The 20,122-nt window shown below is 43.4% G+C and overlaps 1 protein-coding gene across 1 annotated transcript in view; it reads left to right on the forward strand.

The window, feature by feature from the left end:
- Setd7 (SET domain containing 7, histone lysine methyltransferase) overlaps positions 1-19,597 on the forward strand; it is a 48,736-nt gene extending 29,139 nt beyond the window's left edge. The window contains exons 5-8 of the mRNA XM_005327568.5: positions 2,157-2,238; positions 7,177-7,294; positions 8,771-8,928; positions 13,874-19,597. Of these exons, the coding sequence (XP_005327625.1) occupies positions 2,157-2,238; positions 7,177-7,294; positions 8,771-8,928; positions 13,874-14,054 (539 nt within the window). The 3' untranslated portion in view covers positions 14,055-19,597. The remainder of the gene's footprint in view (positions 1-2,156; positions 2,239-7,176; positions 7,295-8,770; positions 8,929-13,873) is intronic.
- The last annotated feature ends 525 nt before the right edge of the window (positions 19,598-20,122 follow it).

Consider the following 20,122-nt stretch of genomic DNA (forward strand, 5'->3'; position numbering starts at 1 on the left):
GAAGAGCGTCAGGGACCATGGTTGGTTGTCCTGGGTACCTCTCAGGCACCCAAGATCTAGTCCTGCCACGTTCCTATGGCTCTCCTCCAGCCCTCCTGTTAGTTGGCATTGTTGCTGATTACTAACCGATGAAGTAGGCATTCCAGGGTCATGTGACCATCTGCTCCATAAAGTTCTCCCCCACCTGCCACCTCACTGGCTTCCTGTCCCACCCCCGCTTTCTCTTGGTGCTTTGTGACCACAGACTGCTTCTGGTTCTCCACTGGCTTTGGGCTGATTTTCTCCTCCTGCCTCTGGCTGGACTTTCTTCTCACTCTTCAGCCTTCCCTGGCCAGGCCCTGTGCTCTCTGGCTCACTGGTGTAATCAATGCTTGCTGAGTGCGTGATGTGTTCTAATCTGCAGTCACAGTGAAAACTAGGGAGGAAAGGAAAAGGGAGTGTTGTGCTTGCCTGGAGTCCTGTGTGTCCCAGGGAGTGGAAGACGCTGTTCTGCAGCCCGCAATACAGGACAGATGTAACCCATTTGTATCAGCAGCGTCCCTGAGGTGTTGTGCTACATGTAGCTGGCACACAGTGTACACTGGGGTTGAAAGTTTTGGTCTAAGGAAGGAGATGGAAATTTATAGAATTTTCACACAAATGTTTGATTTAGTGCTGGGACTTCGCTCAGTGGTAGAGTACTTGCTTAGCATATGTGAGGCTCTGGTTGGACTCCACACACACACACACACACAAGGTTGGTTTAAAAAAAAAAATCCGTGTTTTTTTTTTCCTCTTTTGAACTAAATGCCTTTCATGGATTGTCTGCTGGTTCGATTCTTACTGATTTACTCTCAGATCTATTTCTCATTCTTTCTCACCTGCTTCTGTTGCAAGGGGATTCTGCATTTCCTAGGCTTTTCTGTTATCAGTCTTCTGTCTGGGTTTGGCCACAGGGAGGCTACTGGCCCCCTGGCAGACAGGGAGGGGGTTTGGGGAAGCTCCCTATCTGTGGAGCAGCATCTGCAGCAGCAGCCTGGCCATCGCCTCCTGATTCCATCTCCCACCAGGGAAGTCCACCATAACTCTGGCCACCCCAGCCCTAGAGCCCCAGGTGCACCATATCCTCTTAGACCCCTTAACTTAGAGTGGAGGCTTCCTTTTCCTGTCTTCTCCCTACTCCACCTTGGCTTCTCAGTTCTCCTGTCTCCAGTATAACTAATACCTGAGTTAAATTCTCTCTTTTTGAAATACTTAAATGGCCTATTTCTTACTTAGTCCTGGACCGATTTGGGTTGTTTTCTAACTTTTAATTTGAGACATTAATTTGGGCTTGGGTTGTAAAAAAAAAAAAAAATAGAGGATCTGGTAACCATTGGTGACCACCGCAGAACTGCCTGATGGATTATTAGTGACGTCTCAATGCCTAAAATAATTTGCTTTGCAGCAGTAAGCCCTCCGGTTCTAAATTTTGTTTCTTTACTTATTAGTCTTCAGAACATCGTATGTCTCCATTATGCTTGGTGAGAATTCTCTGAGGCTTATTCTTTGCAGAGATTTCATTGGTAATTCTCGAATGGTTGCACGTCTTAGTTTCTGGAAAAAAATTACTGATTGGGTTCTGAACCACCTCAACAGAAATAAGATGACTTTGTTAATGCTTTATCAAAAGCAGTGAGTGCAGTCCTCCTGAATTCTGGAGACTGAATGTTTATTCTTAGTGAAAGACCCAACTTCCAGGGCTCAGTTGTTAGATTTTACAGACTGTCTGGTATGAAGAAAACCACAACAAAATTTTTAACCACTATTCAATTTGATCTGACCAGATATCTGAAAATTCCACAACAAAGCATTTTTTTATTTAAAAAAAAAAAAAACGATTATTAAGTAGCCAAGTATCTTTTAAATTGTTTGAATGAAGAAAATTCTCTTGAATCCCTATCGCAAAATAGGGATTTTTAAGATGCACTTTTAATGGCTGTTCATTAAGACTTGAAAATACAACTGAAGAATAAATCTATTTGAATGGAAAAATTGCATTCGACTAGGTATAACCAGAATAATCTCTGTGGTTGTTTAGCTCTTTCTTGTCCCTTGGATAGAAGTAAATGTTGTAAATGCTCTTCCCCAACCCTCTACCTGCACTGACAGTTGGCTTGTTTGTTTTTGCTTTTTAGGCTCCGTGTTCCACTTTGATAAGTCGACTTCATCTTGCATTTCAACCAATGCTCTCCTTCCAGATCCTTATGAATCGGACAGGTAACTTTTTCCTTGTGGGTTTTTTTTTTCTTTTCCTTATGGTTGTACACAAAGTATATCACACCATTCGTGTCTTCATACATGTACTTATGGTAATGATGTCCATCTCATTCTACTGTCTTTCCTACCCCCATGCCCCCTCCCTTCTCCTCCCACCCCTCTGCCCTATCTAGAGTTCATCTATTCCTCCCATGCTCCCCCTCCCTACCCCACTATGAGTCAGCGTCCTTATCTCAGAGAAAACATTTGGCATTTGGTTCTGGAGGATTGGCTAACTTCACTTAGCATTATCTTCTCCAACTCCATCCATTTACCTGAAAATGCCATGATTCTATTCTCTTTTATTGCTGAGTAACATTCCATTGTGTATATATGCCACATTTTTTTAATCCATTCATCTACTGAAGGGCATCTAGGTTGGCTCCACAGTTTAGCTGTTCTGAATTGTGCTGCTATAATCATCGATGTGGCTGTGTCCCTGTAGTATTCTGTTTTTAAGTCATTTGGGTATAGACCAAGGAGAGGGATCACTGGGTCAAATGGTGGTTCCATTCCCAGTTTTCCAAGGAATCTCCATACTGCTTTCCATATTGGCTATACCAATTTGCCGTCCCACCAGCAATGTATGAGTGTACTTTTTTCCCCACATCCTCACCAGCACTTATTGTTGTTTGTCTTCATAATAGCTGCCATTCTGACTGGAGTGAGATGAAATCTTAGAGTAGTTTTCATTTGCATTTTTCTAATTGCTAGTGATGATGAACACCTTTGCATGTATTTACTGATTGATTGTATGTCATCTTCTGAGAAGTGTCTGTTCACATCCTTTGACCATTTATTGATTGGATTATTTGTTTTCTTGGTGTTTAGCTTTTTGAGTTCTTTATATATCCTAGAGATTAGTGCTCTCTCTGATGTGTGAGGGGTAAAAATCTGCTCCCAAGATGTAGGCTGTCTATTCACCTCACTGATTGTTTCTTTTGCTGAGAAGAAACTTTTTAGTTTAAATCCATCCCATTTATTGATTTTTTATTTTAATTCTTGCTCTATCTATAGGAGTCTTATTAAAGACGTTGTGGCCTAATCCAACATGATGGAGATTAGGGCCTACTTCTTCTTCTATTAGACGCAGGGTTTCTGATTTAATTCCTAGGCCCTTGATCCACATTGAGTTGAGTTTTGTGAGAGATGGTGAGCGATACGGGCTTAATTTCATTTTGTTGCATATAGATTTCCAATTTTTTTCAACACCATTTATTGAAGAGGCTGTCTTCTCTCCAATGTATATTTTTGGTGTCTTTGTCTAATGTAAGATAATTGTAATTTTGTGGATTAGTCTCTGTGTCCTCTATTCTGTACCATGGGTCTACCAGTCTATTTCAGTGCCAGTACCATACTGTTTTTGTTACAATTGCTCTGCAGTATAGATTAAAGTGTAGTGATGCCTGCTTCACTCTTCTTGCTTAAGATTGCTTTAGCTATTCTGAGTCTCTTATTTTTCCAGATGAATTTCATGACTGCTTTTTCTATGAGGAATATCATTGGGATTTTGATTGGAATTGCATTAAATCTGTATGGTGGTGCAATTCCTTGTGGTTTTAATTGTACTGTTTATGTACAGCTAAAAATCCTAGTGGTGGGCCAGGTGCTATGGTGCATGCCTATAATCCCAGTGACTCAGGAGGCTGAGGCAGGAGGATTTCGAGTTTAAAGCAAGCCTCAGCAACTTAGAGGGGCCCTAAGCAACTCAGTGAGACCCTGTTTATAAATTTAAAAATACAAAAAAGGCTGGAGATGTGGGTCAGTGGTTAAGGGCCCCTGTGTTCAATCCTTGGTGCAAAAAAATCCTAGTGATGGGAATTCACATGCCTTTCACACTCTGCTGAAGCTGGGCTCCTTCTGTCTGTCAAAGCCCCTCATGAAAGTGTCCCTTGTCCTTTGCAAACCTTCCAAATAAATGTTTACATATTCCGAGGATGAGTGTTTTTATTCTCATACAGAATCTCTCCCTAGAGAGGGTTTCTACACTTATCAAGCACAGAGCAGGGCTCCCATGTTTCCTGGCATGGAAGCTCCAAGTGAACAGAGCCATAGGCCAGGTGGCCCTGCCCTGCCCAAGAGCCCCCTTTCCTAGAGCTCTGGTGGCAAGGTTTGTGCTGCACACTCCTGCGGTCCTCCAGGGGAACATTTCGAGTTCTTTAAAGCCCTAGGCCTTCACCCCCAGAACGTTCCTTTTCTTAGCCCAGCTGAAGGTCCAGAGCGCAAGGCAATTTATTCAATCATCAAGGAGAGTTTGGAAACCGAACATATAAATCATAAAAACATTCCAGCTTGTAAATGACAAGTCTCGGGTTCTACAAGCTCACTCCAAGTGTCAAGTTCTGTTCCACTTCACATGTTACCCTTGAGGAGGCTGCACTGTACCCTCCATTCTCGGGTGGCTTTTGCTGATACCCTGCTTGGGATCCTTATTCCCTAGCAGCTGGTGTTTCTGAGCAAGGACACCTCGGTGGTTGGTTTTCTCTCTGCCTCGCTCTGATTCAGTCTCTGTCCCCTGACTTAGCTGACAGGGCTGACCCTGCAATGTCACAAGCAATGAATGGCCTCTTTTTGACAAGAGGCTCTGGCCCAGTTACAAAGAAGACAGTTGTGTCTCTGTTGGCCCTAAAACAACACAGCACCGTAACTGTGTATATCAGTCTTATTATTGTTGGGGTGATTCTTCACGACACCCTCAAAACAATGAGCAGTTTTCAAAAACAAACATTTTATGTGACACGGTTCTGTAGGTTGGCTGAGGTTCAGCCCCTTTGGACCCAGATCAACTAGTTCAGCTGGACTAGGCTGGACTCCAGGCTTCAAGTTGGGTTCAGGTCTGTTTCGTGAGTCTTCATTCCAAGACTTGGAGTACAGGAGTACAGCCCCCGGGGCGTGTTCTTCTCATGGAAATGCTGGAGGAGGCTGGCAGAACTCTTCCAGGGCTCTTCCACCTGACACCTAGCATGCAGTCGCTTCTGTCCATTCTGCTAACAAAGCAGAATATAGCCAAGTACTAAGTCAGCAGGGCGGACATGTGTGATCCACCACTGGGGAGGCCCCTCGAGGTCATCTGGCAAAGTGGCAGGATGTATACTCCTATCACAGAGTAGAATTGGAAGCTATTATTCAGTCCATGAAATAAGCACAAATTCCATGTAGCAAAAATTACAAATGACCAATCCCTGCGGCATCATTCCATCATGGTGTCCAAAGAACTGAAAGAGTTGTTGATGGAACATATATTCTGTTTTAAAATTCAAATCTACTGGTAATCCCAGTGACTCAGGAAGCTGAGGCAGCAAATTTGAAGCCAGCCTCAACAACTTAGTGAGATCCTGTCTCAAAATATCAATAAAAAGTGGGAAGGGGCTGGGGCTGTAGCTCAATGGTAGAGTGCTTGCCTAGCATGTGGGAGGTACTGGGTTCAGTCCTCAGCACCACATAAAAACAAATAAATAAAATAAAGGCATTGTGGGGGGGAAAAAGTGGTAGGGATATAGCTCCATAGTAGAGCTATGTATGGAGTTTCATTCCCAGTAACTAACACACACACATACGCACAGAGAGTTCTATGGCAGAATGCTGTCTTTGCTTCTTATAAACCAGTGATTGGCAACCTGTTTCTACAAAAGGCCACCTAGTAAATATTTAGGCTTTGAAGGCCGGTGAGCTTCATTGCAAGTACTCAGCTCTGCCTTAGTAGAGCTACAGCAGTCAGGAAGATACCAAGCCTATACAGGTGGCTGTGCTCCAATAAAACTTTATTTACAAAAATGAGCAGCAGCCAGATTTGATCCTTGGGCTTTAGTTAGCCAGTGTCTGGACAAACCACTTTGTTGGGAAGTACTTGTTGGAGGGCTGGGGATATGGATCAGTTGGTAGATAGAGTGCTTGTCTCAAAAGCACAAGGCCCTGGATTCAATCCCCAGCAACACAAAAAAGAGTGGGGAAGTAATTATTCCTATTAACTGTCACTCCCCCATGTAGAAGATTCATCTTGGGGTTTAACTGAAACAGTCTTCCCTTCCTGACTGTTGAACCACGATGCAAAGAAAAGATCGCCAACTCCAATTTTAAATCAAATTAAAGCAAGCTTATATTGTTTACACAAATAATGCTGGCCAGGACTGTCTCTCCCTAAGCTGGGCTAGAGATCAGCCCCCCAGCTCTCCAGGAAAAAGGTTTTATAGCACAAAAAGTTTCAAAGGGGGGTGGAAAAAAACCAGGATTTTGACAAGCATAATACAAAGGCAGATAGTAGGTTAATGATCTACATGGCATGATATTTCAAGGTAGGGAGTAAATTCAGGTCCCAACATCAGAATTTATGATGCGCTCTTGAGGTTTCAGAGAGGATCGTTATCTGGTCAGGGGGAGCCAGGATTTATGAGGTGCCACTAAGGTTTTAGAGAGGGTTGTTATCTGGTCAAGAAGAGCCAGGCCTGGGTGAGTTCAGAGCATGGGCAGGAATTCCAGACAAGTTTAGAAATCTCAGTAATTTATAGTAAAACAAAAATTAACTTTTCATGACTTGGTGATGAGATGGCTCCCAATCTTAAGATGGAATTAGGCTGGGTTCATCACTGACATTGACAAACTTGAGTATAGTTTTAACTAACTTTGGAGACTGACTGATCGACTTGTACAATCAGACTCAAAATTGTCATCCACCATCCAAAGAAAATCGCTGCTATAGCAAGTCCTGGGTAGCTTTATCCTGCTATTTCTTCCTTTTCTGACGTTAAAATGTTGTGGTTTAACATATTCTTCCTTCTTTTCTTCTTTGTTTGGTTATTAGGAACTGATATTTTGGATCCAGTAGCCATATTGATAATTTGGTGGTTGGCGTAAAGAGTGACATATCACATTTTTAAAGTCATTATTTTTTTCCCCATGTAGGGTTTATGTTGCTGAGTCTCTCATTTCCAGTGCCGGAGAAGGACTATTTTCCAAGGTAGCAGTGGGACCGAATACTGTTATGTCTTTTTATAATGGAGTCCGAATCACACACCAAGAGGTGAGTGGGGAGAGGTGACAAGCTGTGAGACTGGTTACAGCGTTTGTTTCAAACAGGGTCCCTTTAAAGTTCCACAGCTAACTCATAGAAAGGGGGACAGTGCTGTCCTTGAGAGAGTAACTGCTTTGTACAAGACACACCCAATGTCTGGAAAATTGAGATCCAGTCAGATTCTGTCAGTAACGGATTCATGACCTTGGGCAGGGTGCCCTCTAGGAAAACCCCTTCTCCTGGCAGTGCAAAAGCTATACGCAGCCTGTGTCTTGCTGGGAAGAGTTCTAGGTGCTGATAGAATGTTTCAGTTGAATCACCTCCTGCCTTTGAGATACAAACTTTGACCTATTTGACGTATGTTCTAGGTCTTTTTTTTTCTTTGTTTTGTTTTGGTTTTTTTCTTCACTTCTCAGCTAACCTCTTAGAGTTTGCTTAAGGGCAAAATTTGAAGCCTTCTGCCCAGTGAGTGACCTCCATCCCTGATTCAGTTTCACTGTGTGGGACTGAAGCTTACAGCGAATGTTTCACATTCCTATCTCCACTTTTTTACTCATCCCTGCCAAACAATAAAGAGCAAAAAACCATGAGATATCACACATGCAGAGCAGGTGCACCAGCCAAGGGACAGTGCACTCCAACGCAGCAGGGTCCCTGTGACCTCTGAAGGCACTCCAGAAAGCCCAAGAAGTTCAGCATATGAACAGTGGCTTCAGGAAAATGATACATTACAGGTTGAGGGTTCCTTATCTGAAATGTTTGGGACCATAAATGTCTGGGGTTTGGGATTTTCTCCGATTTTGGAATATTTGCATATACATGATGAGATCTCTTGGGGACGGAACCCAGGGCCTCGCACCTGCTAAGCAAGTGCTCTACCACTGAGCTATATCACCACCCACTTCTCCCAGGGAAAGGAGGTGGGATAGGAATGCATCAGACATAACTAGCCTATGTTCATACATGAACATCCATTTGATGTTCCTATTTTATTTACTTATTCATATATTTATTTGCCTCATCTTCATCTACTCCCCACCCACCCAGCCCCTTTTTTATTTTTTATTTAGAGTCAGGATCTCGCTGAGTGGCTTAAGGGCTTGCTAGGTTGCTTGAGGCTGGCTTTGAACTCGTGATCCTCCTGCTTCGGCCTCCTGAATTGCTGGGATTATAGGCATGCACCACCACCTCAGCTTTCATCTACTTTCAATTCAAGTTATCTAGTTAGATTTTTGTGTGTCTTTACAAGGGAGGGAACTCAATTTTTCTATATAAAAATGGGGGGGGGGGAATCAATGAAAAGTAAATTGAGTTGTCTGCTTGCACCATCCATGTGTGGAGAGATGTCTTGGGTTTTGTGTTTGTTTTTCCACATCTATAATACTCCAATTATGAAGTTTAAGGAGAAATGAGTTAATATCTCTGGCATCTTATGAGTTTTGAGAGATAGGCACCCTCCAATGCCCACTGTTTTGTTCCCTGCAGGTCGACAGCAGGGACTGGGCGCTTAATGGAAACACCCTGTCCCTCGACGAGGACACAGTCATTGATGTGCCTGAACCCTACAACCACGTGTCCAAGTACTGTGCCTCCTTGGGACACAAGGCGAACCACTCCTTCACTCCAAACTGCATCTACGATATGTAAGTGGGGCCCTGAGCTGCCTGGGGCCCTGGGACTGAGGAGCACCCTTGGGAAGTGTCCCTACATCTCAGATAAAAGATGCCCCATTAGAATAACCAAAGGGCCTCTGCCACAGGCCTGTGTTATGACTCGAAACTCAAAATCTGAACATCCCCATTAGATTAGACAAAGGGGAATGAAGGGAAGGGAGGGGATGGGAATGGCAAAGACAGCAGAATGCATCAGACATAACTTTTCTATGTTCATATATGAATGCACCACCAGTGTAACTCCACATCATGTACAATTACAAGAATGGGAAGTTCCACTCCATGTATGTATACTATGTCAAAATGCATTCTACTGTGATTTGTATCTAAAAAGAACAAACAAACAAAACTCCGGACATCCCCACCCTGTGGCCTTGGCAAGCCAAGAGATAGACAAGTGCTTCCACAGTAGGACATGCCATAGGAAGAATGTACTTAGCGGTTGTTGTTTTATTACTGCCCTTTTGTCCTTCAGTTTTCTCACTTGGGGCTGGGGGTGTCGCTCAGTGATGGAGCACCTGCCTAACATGCATAAGGCCCTGGGTTTGAGCCCCAGCAATGCAAAAAAAACACAAAGGATAAAATAAAAAAATTAGGATTATCTGAAATTACTCTGTACAATGCAGAAAGTTAGGAAACCCTTTTTATGATGTGAAAGGAAGAGAGAAATAAAATCCTACGCCAAGGGCATGAAGTTTCATAGAAGAGCACCATAAAATCAGAGCCCCAATTATCTGGTAATAAAAAGGCATGAAGTACTGACACCTGCCACAGTGTGATGAGAGTTAGCTGCATTACGCCCAATGGGAGAATCAGGTCACCAAGGCCACATATTGGGTGATTCCATTTGTATGAAATGTCCAAAGGGGGAAATCCATGGAGACAGAAAGTAGACTAGTGGCTGCCTGGGGCTGGGAGGTCACCTAAGGAGTGACTGCTAATGGGAGTGGGGTGTCATTTGAGGGCAATTACATTTCCAAAATCAGCTGATGGTGATCGATTCACAACTTTGTGAATATTTAAATACCGCAGAATTGACTACTTTAAAAGGGTGCGTGAATTATATATTAACAAAGCTGTATTTTAAAAAGTCAAATACCCTGTCCCCCTTGGTGTTCAAGCCTGCCCTTCCATCTGATCGTTGATTCTCTTCTTGGAAACCTCCGTCGGTGCGGAGCTTACTGTTATCCACAAAGGCAATTGAAAGAGACAGCATGAAATTTGCCTTTGGGTTCTGAGGACTAGCAGGTTTCTTTTATTGAGCCTACATGGGTTTTCCTATAATATTCAGCCCTCTGTCCTAATTGTTTCTTTCCTGTGGAATCTGTCGCTCTCTCTTCTACATGATAGCGCTGCAAATATTTTAGCAGCTTTCTCAAGCCCCCAAATGTCCTCTTCCCAAAGCCAAGCATCTCTGACTGTTCTCTGAAGGATACAGCTGGGCTTCTCTGTTGCCTCCTGAGCTTGGCCTGAGCCTGCCAGCTTTTCCTGGGAGCCAGTGAGCTGCGCCTGACCTTTTCTGCTTCATTATAACTGCAGCTCCTCAGGTCACCCAGGTTATTAGCATAAGCAAGAGCAGATCGTAGGCAGTTCATGTGCAGGGAAATTGCCAAGAGTTGAAGGTTCCTCAGGAATGTCTCCTCTTGCATCCCTGAGATGGCTTAAAAAATCATTCTGGCAGTAATCTGCTCTCTTTGGCAGCCAATAACAAGCACTGGAGCTACAACTTCTGTTCAAAGAGCGGCAGAAATGGCAAAGGACATGTGTCAAGTGAAATGAAACTGACACTGTTATTAACAGCAAGGCTTTCATAGCCAGTGCATTAGCCAAAGCATCAACCCAAGCTGCACACAGTGAAACAACAAGGCCCCTAAAGCATGGGAACTAACCATCATAAATGCCACTGAGACCACTCCTTTACAACAAACTAGCTCTATGATTCTATTGCAAGGACATGATTTCTCTCACCAGAAGGAAGAGAGCACAGGAGACAAGAGAAAGTTCTATTGGTGCAAATGCACAAATGCAAGTCTCTTTACTTGGAAGGGCTTTTTTTTTTTTTTTTAATACTGGGGATGGAATTCAGGGCTTCGTACCTGTTAGGCAAACTCTCCCCACTGAGCCACATCCCCAACCCATTCTGCAAGTTTGGCTTTGGTTGTTGGTTGGTTGATTGTTTTGCAAACTCAGTGTGATCAAACCTTAGTTATTTGGGGTCAGGGGAGGACTACTTGAATACTAATCAAATGTAACATTCAGATTGCAATTCATGGCATTCATTTATTTCCCAACACTGGTATTGTTACATACACTTTATATATTTAATATAAGTAAAACAACACTTTCCTAAGCTGTTTTAAATGTAACCAGGCACAAAATGTCAAATGGACACAGACAAGATCTTTCCTAGCTGTAAATGTAGGTAACATGTGGACAGGGGTCAAACTGCTTAGCACAGAGGTTTGGGTTGATGACCAGTCATGCAGCTGAAAATGGTCACTAACTACTCTGGGTACTTTTTTTGTTTGTTTGTTTGTTTGTTTTTTTGGTGGTGATGGTGCTGGGGATCACACCCAGGGACTCACACAAGCTAAGCATACTTTATCATTGAGCCACACCCCAATCCTCACTTTGGGTGATTTTCATGCATTTTCTCATTTGATCAGCCCAGGAATTCAAGAGCCCACTTGTATTACTTTCCAGATTTCAGACCTGGAAACGCACATCAGGAAGGCCCAGGGGTTAGGAATGCCCTCTCCAAGGATCAACACTGAAATAAGTCCCTTCTTTTCCATCTGCCCATTATCTACTCTGAAAACAATGATGATGAGCAGGAGAATGGAAATACAAGAGGATCATAGAAACCCTGTAGGCCCAGAAAAGGCAACCCAGGATTTTTTCAGTGGGTCAGAAGATTAATCAGAGCTCTAGTTCAGGAGTGCAGTTTTTTCCTTCATCCTGAAAGAACATGATGGAAATTATGATGAACATTTTAATTTACAAAGTTGTGATTTTTTAACAAGGAATTCCTCAATCCCTGGTGCAGGCATCTCCTTTGTGATGGACACAATCTGATACTACTGTGTGCTTACACACTTACACATGCTCACACACACATGCACATTCACACACAAGTTCACACATAGGCATGCTCACACACACACACACAGTAACTAATATTAGTCAAGTCCTCTATTGTATCAGGATTTGTGTGGGGTGCTTTCTATGTGTGACCCCATTTTGACACCATGATGACCCCATAGGGTAAGTCTTACTAGTATCATTATGATTTTATAGATTAAGAAAGTGGGATTCAGAAATACAAGGTGGAGGGGCTGGGGGTATAGCTCAATTGATAGAGTGCTTGCCTAACATGCACAAGGCCCTGGGTTAAATCCCCAGCACCACCACCAAAACAAAAAAAAAAAAAAAAAGAGAGAGAGAGAGAGAGAGAGAAATACAAGGTAGAGTTTACAAGAAGACCCAGGACTAACAACAGAGTCTTTTGACCCCAAGTTAAGCATCCCTTTGGTGAAATATTATTTTATCATAAAAGAGATGTTCTTGATGTTTCATAAAAATGGACATTTAACCTGGGGTCAGGAGACTCTGGTGTTAGTTCTGGTGGACATCGAGTCCCCTTTGGTGTGAGGTAGAGGTTGCTCCTTTTTATTCCACATGGAAGATAGCCCAAAACCTCAGATGCTCCTATCTCCACCACCAACAGAGGGAGTCAGCCAAACTATCATGTGCACCCCAACTCAGGGCCCTTTGTTTAACATATGACTATAAGTGAATGAGATTGAGTTGGCCAAATGCATATAAAAATAAAGCAGATTGCTCTCTGGCCATGTTGGTCTTAGATCCCTTTCAGCAACTGTCAGGGGAGCTAAGTCCATTACTTATTTATGCAGCTGTTGTGCAGGGCGCTGGGCAGGTGAACAGTGGCGGGAACCTGTGGCAAGTGATTATAGAGTGTTAACCCCACTTCTGGTTCTGAGAGGATTTTACTAGGAGAAGATATTGTTCCCTTCACAGGATGCTTCCCACCAAGGGAAATATGGAAGAAGCAGGTAGGCAGAAAGGTCTAGACTTCCCTCTTGGGAAGAAATCTTCATCTATTCTTATGCTAGAAAGTAATACTTCCTCTCTATGGATAGGGTACAATACAAATGGGGTTTTTTTGTTTGTTTATTTGGTTTTTTTGCTTTTGAAAAGCCACAAGGCTGTCCTTACAATTCCAAAAAAGCAATCTGATCAAGCCTTCTTTCTGCTTGAGAAATAGCCAAGGAGCCTGATGCTACCAGGCAGTGAGCTGAACTGTGGGAAGCTGCACGGGATCTCACTTTTCTTTAAGGACAGGTTTTTGTTGTTGACCCTGATTGTTGCTTTAGAAATACAGAGTGCCATAGCCCAGTGCAGTGGCACATGCCTGTAACCCAGCAAATAAAGAGGCTGAGACAGGAGGGTCACAAGTTCAAGGTCGGCCTCAGCAACTTATCGAAGCCCTAAGCAACTAAATAAGACCCTGTTTCAAAATAAAAAGGATGGGGAATGTGGCTCAGTAGTTAAGCATCCCTGGGTTCCATCTCTGGTACCCTCCCCCCAAAAAATAGAGTGCCCAATATGCTCAAAAAGGAAGATAAAGCAGTGCTTTTCAAACTTGAATATGCCAGTGAATCTCCAGGTGTTGTTAAGTGCACATTCCCACCTATGTCTAGGCATGGCTGAGATGCTCTAGTCTAATGAGCGCCCAGGTGAAGCAGAAGCTGGCTGACCTGTGCGTGCACCTCCAGTGCCCTCCAGCGGTGCCCAGGCAAGAGCACATGGGCTCATCTGCACTGGCCCCTCGCTGGCCTTTGCCTGTCCCTCCCAGGTCTGGCCCTGGCATGACCGTGTGCATCTTGATGTCTAGGTTTGTCCACCCCCGCTTCGGGCCCATCAAATGCATCCGCACCCTGCGAGCAGTGGAGGCCGACGAGGAGCTCACGGTTGCCTACGGCTATGACCACAGCCCTCCTGGAAAGAGCGGGCCTGAAGCCCCCGAGTGGTACCAGGTGGAGCTGAAGGCCTTCCAGGCCACCCAGCAAAAGTGAAAGGCCTGGCTCCGGAGTCCAGAGACCTGGAATAGAAACTTGGATCTATGCACTACGTTTATCCAACAATGGGACAACCAGGGACTGCTCATGCTGTGACATCACATCCTCTCACCCTGCGTTAGCAACGACTTTCTCGCATACTAACTAGGTTTGACTGTATTACTCATACCAGATTTAAAATTAGCTAGCCTTGCAACAACGTCTTACTGAGAGGTCTTGCCGAGCGCTGACACAGACAGCACCATGTACTTTGGTGGTTCAAGTCTAAACCTGTACCACGTTCAGAGATGCCAAATGATTAGACTGAAAAAGGGAAAGGGGTTTTTTTTCAGTCATTTTTTTGTCGGGGGTTTTCCATGATGTTTTTCCTACGGCCAAAGCAGACTGTCGTTGCGCTTGCCTTTGTGCCGTGCTGGAGTAGAGAACGACGACATCTTTATTCTCTCAATGTAGGATAATTTGCCTTTTAACCTTTGATCTGTATCTTGCAATAGAATGGCTTTGTTTCTTTTCCTAGTGAACAGAAGCCCACTTGAGTTACTCCTCTCATTCCCTATCGTAGATGCCCTTCACAGGAGAAACTTCCACATGGATTCTGCATCCGTGGCAATGTGTACGTCTCTCTGGTTCTTTCTATATCATTATTTCATTATTATGTCCTAATATAAGTACTGGCTCCTAAAGCCAGGATATTACTATAGAATTATTATTCTCGCATGTAAACAAAGATATCTTTGCTTTCAGATGTGAGAAGAAATGAATTTGCTTTGTTTGCATTAAGTTATGGAAGAGTTGTAATATATACCTTCAGAAAGAAGAGAGGAAAATTAGTTATTTCCAAGCAGTAACTGTGGCAATTTTGCAATATCTTCAATAGTGCTAGCGATTCTTTTTTCTCCCTGGGTACACATCACATGTACATAACCTAGCACAGCCTAGCTTGGGGTGCCCAGTGCATTGAATTCATAAGTCAAACAGAAAACTTGAGTTCTAACGCAGAATTCAAAAATTTGTTTTAAATCAGTACTATGAAAGCAGACATACTGATCACTAGGTACAAATCAAACCTTAATGCTAAACCTCTTCCTCGTTGTAATTTCAAAGCACTTACCTGTAAGCTAAGAGTTCACACCTGCATACTTTAAAAGCATTATTGATAGCATTTCAGCCATTTCACAAGCCATGTATAATCACCACTACAGAAATAAGGAAAAAAAAACTGTTTTTTAGTTTAGCATATTAGATCTGTAACATAACTGGGGTTGCTCTGAGTGAATTCTGAGAGCTGTCATTTTTGATAAGGCCCCTCGTCACATGCCATGGCTGTGTCTTCTTTAGCTGCCTGGACAGATGAGGTGGCTGGAAGGCCTGGGAGCAGCAGTTGTGCCAGTCTGCAGCTGTCAGCTGTGCCACCTGTCACCTCTGTCGGTTTGGTCTTGAAAGCTAATGCCTTCCAAGTTGTGCAGAGAGCTCCAGCAGATGAGAAATGCTTGCTGGGAGTGGGAGAGAGTGAGGAGCCTGGCAGAGGAAGTTTCCTGTTGGTTGTCAGTGACACGTTGCTCTCACCAAGCCTTTGACAAAAGTGCTTGATTCGGGGCTGCTCCCGATTTTGGGTTGAGGTGGCCTCTGGGCTCAGGATTCAACCCCTAGGACAGTGAATGACAGGGCTGCTCTTCTCTTTGCCAGGACAGGCTTCCTGGAACATCCAGCTGCCTCCTGTGCAGCTAGATGGCAGTGGTTTCCGGAGAATCCAGTTGGATCCCTGTTTATGAGCTTGAGCTGCCAGTTCCCACAGGAGAGGAAGTTGTCAGGCTTCCAGAAAGATCTCCCAATAGAGTTTTTAGATGAAAGGCACCAGGATAGGATTGCTTCTATTCTGTAGAAAGAGACTGGTCTGTGAACTGTGACAGGTGGGCCAAGGCTCTGGATTTGTATTTTGATAGGTGCTTTAATTTAAATGTGTCCCAAAGTGAGTGACTGTCTTCAGGAGAAAGATGGCTTTCATCCACCCTGTCATGACCTTGGGCAGTGGAACCTGGGCTGGAGGGGAGAATGCAGGTCATGCCTCCTCACAGCTGGCTCAGTCATTTCGTGCCTGAGGATGGGTGGGCCTGAGGGTGGTTTCAGTGGGGTGTCATTTCTATTCTAAAGGGCTATTCTTATCCCATTCAAATGGGATTTTTTTAAAATATATATATTTTTTTTTTGGATAAATGGGATTGGAGAGTTGTAAGTTAATTGATTAACCAGATAATCAATTCTCCACATCAGTGAATGCTCACAGTCTGGGTTTAAAACCTAGCGGTTGTCTGTGACCTTGCAACAAATCAGAGGAAAGAGGAAATCTCTCTGTGTCTTTCTCCCTCTTCTCATACTCACCTGTCTTCTAGCTCTTGTGTCTCTTTCCTCTTCCCTCTCCGTGCATGAGAACTGCCTGGGCTTCCGTGTGGAATGACAGCGCCAGCCCATCTCTTTCTCCATGCAGAGAGCCTCTCCTCTCTTACTAGTGTCTGTCTGTCTGTCTGTCTGTCTGTCTGTCTCTCTCTCTCTCCCTCCCTCCCTCCCTCTCTCTCTTTCTCTCTCTCTCTCTCTCTCTCTCTCTCTCTCTCCCAAACTTCTGACTGTCACAGTTGGCACTCAGGGGGTGGAGATTCACTGTGTTGGTAGGTAGGTGAAGAAGTTGATGGGGGGGGGGGTTCCATGAAGAATTCACTGTTGAGGAGGTAGGGGTTTGCTCCTTGGTTGAACCAAAGTGGAAAAGCTTCAGAATGTATTTTTCTGCTTTACATGCTTTACAAAAGAACATAGTCAGGAAGCAACCGAATCAAGTGGCCTTAGCATAGTATCTCCCACATATGGTGCAGAATAAGGACTTGTGCTCTCCCAAAAGAGCTAGCACCTGTGTGTGCATGACACCCTGGGGTCAAGGGGATTCACTCAGAGCTCTCAAGCCAATCCCTGCATGACTAGACCTTGCCTTAGCATCTTTTCTATTATGAATATTATCTTGTGTTAGAGTTAGGAATAGGAACTAATCTGTAAGAGCATGTCCCCAAATTGGCATTTGTGTGGACTAACAAGAGCAACGGGGAGGATTGAATTTCTGACACAAAGAAATGGTGAAATTAACAGTGAGCGATGAGGAGGACTTGAGCTTTGTAGTACCTATTCTGATTTTAACCAGCTTCACCCCTGGTCTTCCTGAGCACCTGAGAAGGGAACTCGTTTTTCAAGATCTCTTTGGACCTATCTGGGAATAGAGTTCAACCTCTTTGCCCTGTAGGTTGATCAAACTTGAAAAACTATTTCCTCATCATGAACAACCTGAAATAGCCAACAAGGCCAAATATAACCATTTGCAACATTTAATTGTAACAAAAGAAGATTTCACTGGGCTGGGGACTAGCTCAGTGGCACAGCATGTGCCTAGGAAGTCTGAGGCCCTGAGTTTTATCCCTAGCACTGCGGAAAAAATAAAATTGCATTAATTGTGAACAGTGAAGTAAAGGGTTGTCTTAGTGAGACAGTATGTGGCACTTTTAGTAATTTTCATTTAATATGTAAAAAATTAAATCACTCAGTGCAAAATGCATTTAAAATCCTCCAAGAAGTCAGAGTTCTCTGTTTTGTTTTCAAACCCTTGCCTCAAGTTCTGTGTTAAGAGTAGTAATTTAGAATCCAGACATCTTTTGTTGTAGAAAAACAAGCAAAACTGTGTTGCAAGATGGATAGTTGTAATGTTAATTTGCCACAGATCAAAGGTTCACAAAATATATTAAATTTACATGTACTTGAGGTACCTCAATAGATTGTTTCTTTTCTTGGATCTTTCCTTGAGGAATTTGGAGCTTTGGTGTCGGGTTTTTGGATTTTTTTTTTTTTAATTCTAAATTTAAATTTTTTTTCTTTTGCCAAATGTGTGCGTACATATTCAAAGCAATGAAACGATTTCAAGCCATACAACCACGGGGGTGGAAACCCTTTTCACAAATTTTAATGTGTTTGTATGTAAATAGATGTTTGTATGAAATATTTTCATGGTAGAATGAATATATTTAAATGAAGTTGAATTATTCCAGTGCTATTTAAACACATTACAAAAAAATTTTGGTGAGAATTATCTGAGTCTATTGAGATATAATGCAGATCAATTTTGATTTTTAAAAAATCAAAAAGCCTACGCACGACTCTGACCGAGGCAGCCTCCTGTCGGTCTGTCCGTCTGTCGGTCTGTCCGGAGAGAGCCCCGTAGGCTTCGCCAGTGCCTCCGCCGCTTCCTGGTGGTTAGTTTGGTGCTAATGAAGGTGTGTCCGCCTTTCAGTGACTCACTGGGGGCCCCGGGAGCCAACCCAGGGCATTGGAGACACCGGTGCAGTATCCGGAGCACAATTTCTTTGCAGGGCAGCAGAATCAGAAGCCAGACCTGGCCCGGTGAAGCCCGGCCACCAACCGCCACCCCTACTGCCTAGTCACAATGTCAGGGAGGCTGCCCTCAGTGGAGTTGGGGCTCAGACCCCAGGGTGGGACTTCACGGTTTTGCCAGCGATCCCTGCCTTCTGACCTCCACCTCCCAGGGAGGGAGGGGAAGGCAGCCGCCGGCCAGGGGCGCATTTCTCAGCACAGCCCATTCCCTGTCTCAGCTCTGGAAGACTATGCACCCCAGCACCAAACTTCCAACCAGAGAGAGAGACGTCCTCGGATAACGGGAATCCTTGCTTCCTCTGTCTGTGACTTTACTCACAGTTGTTAGAAGTCAGCCAAATATCAAGACCACTCCCATCCCTAGGCATACCTCCCAGCCCCCTGACTCTTGAGTTACTGGGGGAAAAAAAAAAAAATCCTTTATAGTGACATTGGACTTGAGTGGGTTGTTTTGTTCTTGTTCATTTTGGTCCTGGATATAACGAAATATAAACATGACAGATTTTCACTGTGTATACTAGCAATATGAACTCACAAGCCAATGTCTCCTAACAGATCTACTTGGTTACATTTCGGGGTTACTCTACTTAATCTTGATTGCTGTATGGAGAAATGACAGGGATGACATAAACGCCTGCTTATGGTATAAGAAAGTTATGTCCATGATTCTGAGCTCCCTACTTTTAAAAGTTTTTCCTCTCTGTTCTCTTTTTCTCCTAAAAATGCATTTTTTTAGGTTGTGAGGTATGTTTAAGGAGTGGAAGCCAGGGGGATGCTTCCGGCATTCGCCGCAACCAAAAGTCAACCCCATCTCAGTTAAGAAGCATCTTTGGTCTTTTGTGGAATTTGAACAAAATCTATGAGCCTTATTCAATATCTATAATTCTATGATTTTTTTTAAATTATGGGAAATTAATGGAAGATGTTTACATGAGTAATGTTTGCCCTTACTGTGTTATGAATGAATTTTTTGTAGCGTGTCTGGGTGCATGTGCAAGAGAGTAGGAAAAATGTTTCTGAAACAAAACTTGACAAATATTTGTAATGAAAAGTAAATTTAAAGATTGCTATAATTGCGCTATAGAAACAATGCAAGTATTAAACAAAATATACAATCATCCGCCTTTGTCTTTCTTTGGTTGAAAAAACAATGTTATTGTCCTGTAACTAAATTACTAAAAACTTTACATTACAAATTGTTTAAAAATGCTCTTCAGCCTTTTCCACTTTCAAAGCTTTGCAGTAAGATCTGAGGAGGAGAGCAGGAGGGGAAGGAAGTAGCCGAGTCCCCAAATACTCATGAATCTTGAATCATTAGCCACAGCACCAGAAGTGAATACATAAGTGTTAAGGAAACTTACCTGAAAGCTAAAAAGCTTCAACTTATGGCTTAAGGAAAATATTTTTAAAAGGTCAGACGTTGCAGGAGATTTGGGCAATCTTATGAGGCATTTGGGGTGAAGAACCCAGGAACTTATTCCTACCCACTCACAATCTACATTTCTAAGCCATCCCCTCCACTATTCCCAAAACACAAAAGCCAACGACAGAGAGAGTCGAAACAGTGCTTCCCTCTTGGCTGGGTCACCAGGACCCCAAAGCAGTTAATCTCAGGGAGTTGGGTCAGGTGACCTGAGACTCAG

Source organism: Ictidomys tridecemlineatus, chromosome 9 (genome assembly GCF_052094955.1).
Source record: "Ictidomys tridecemlineatus isolate mIctTri1 chromosome 9, mIctTri1.hap1, whole genome shotgun sequence".
Taxonomy (NCBI): domain Eukaryota; kingdom Metazoa; phylum Chordata; class Mammalia; order Rodentia; family Sciuridae; genus Ictidomys; species Ictidomys tridecemlineatus.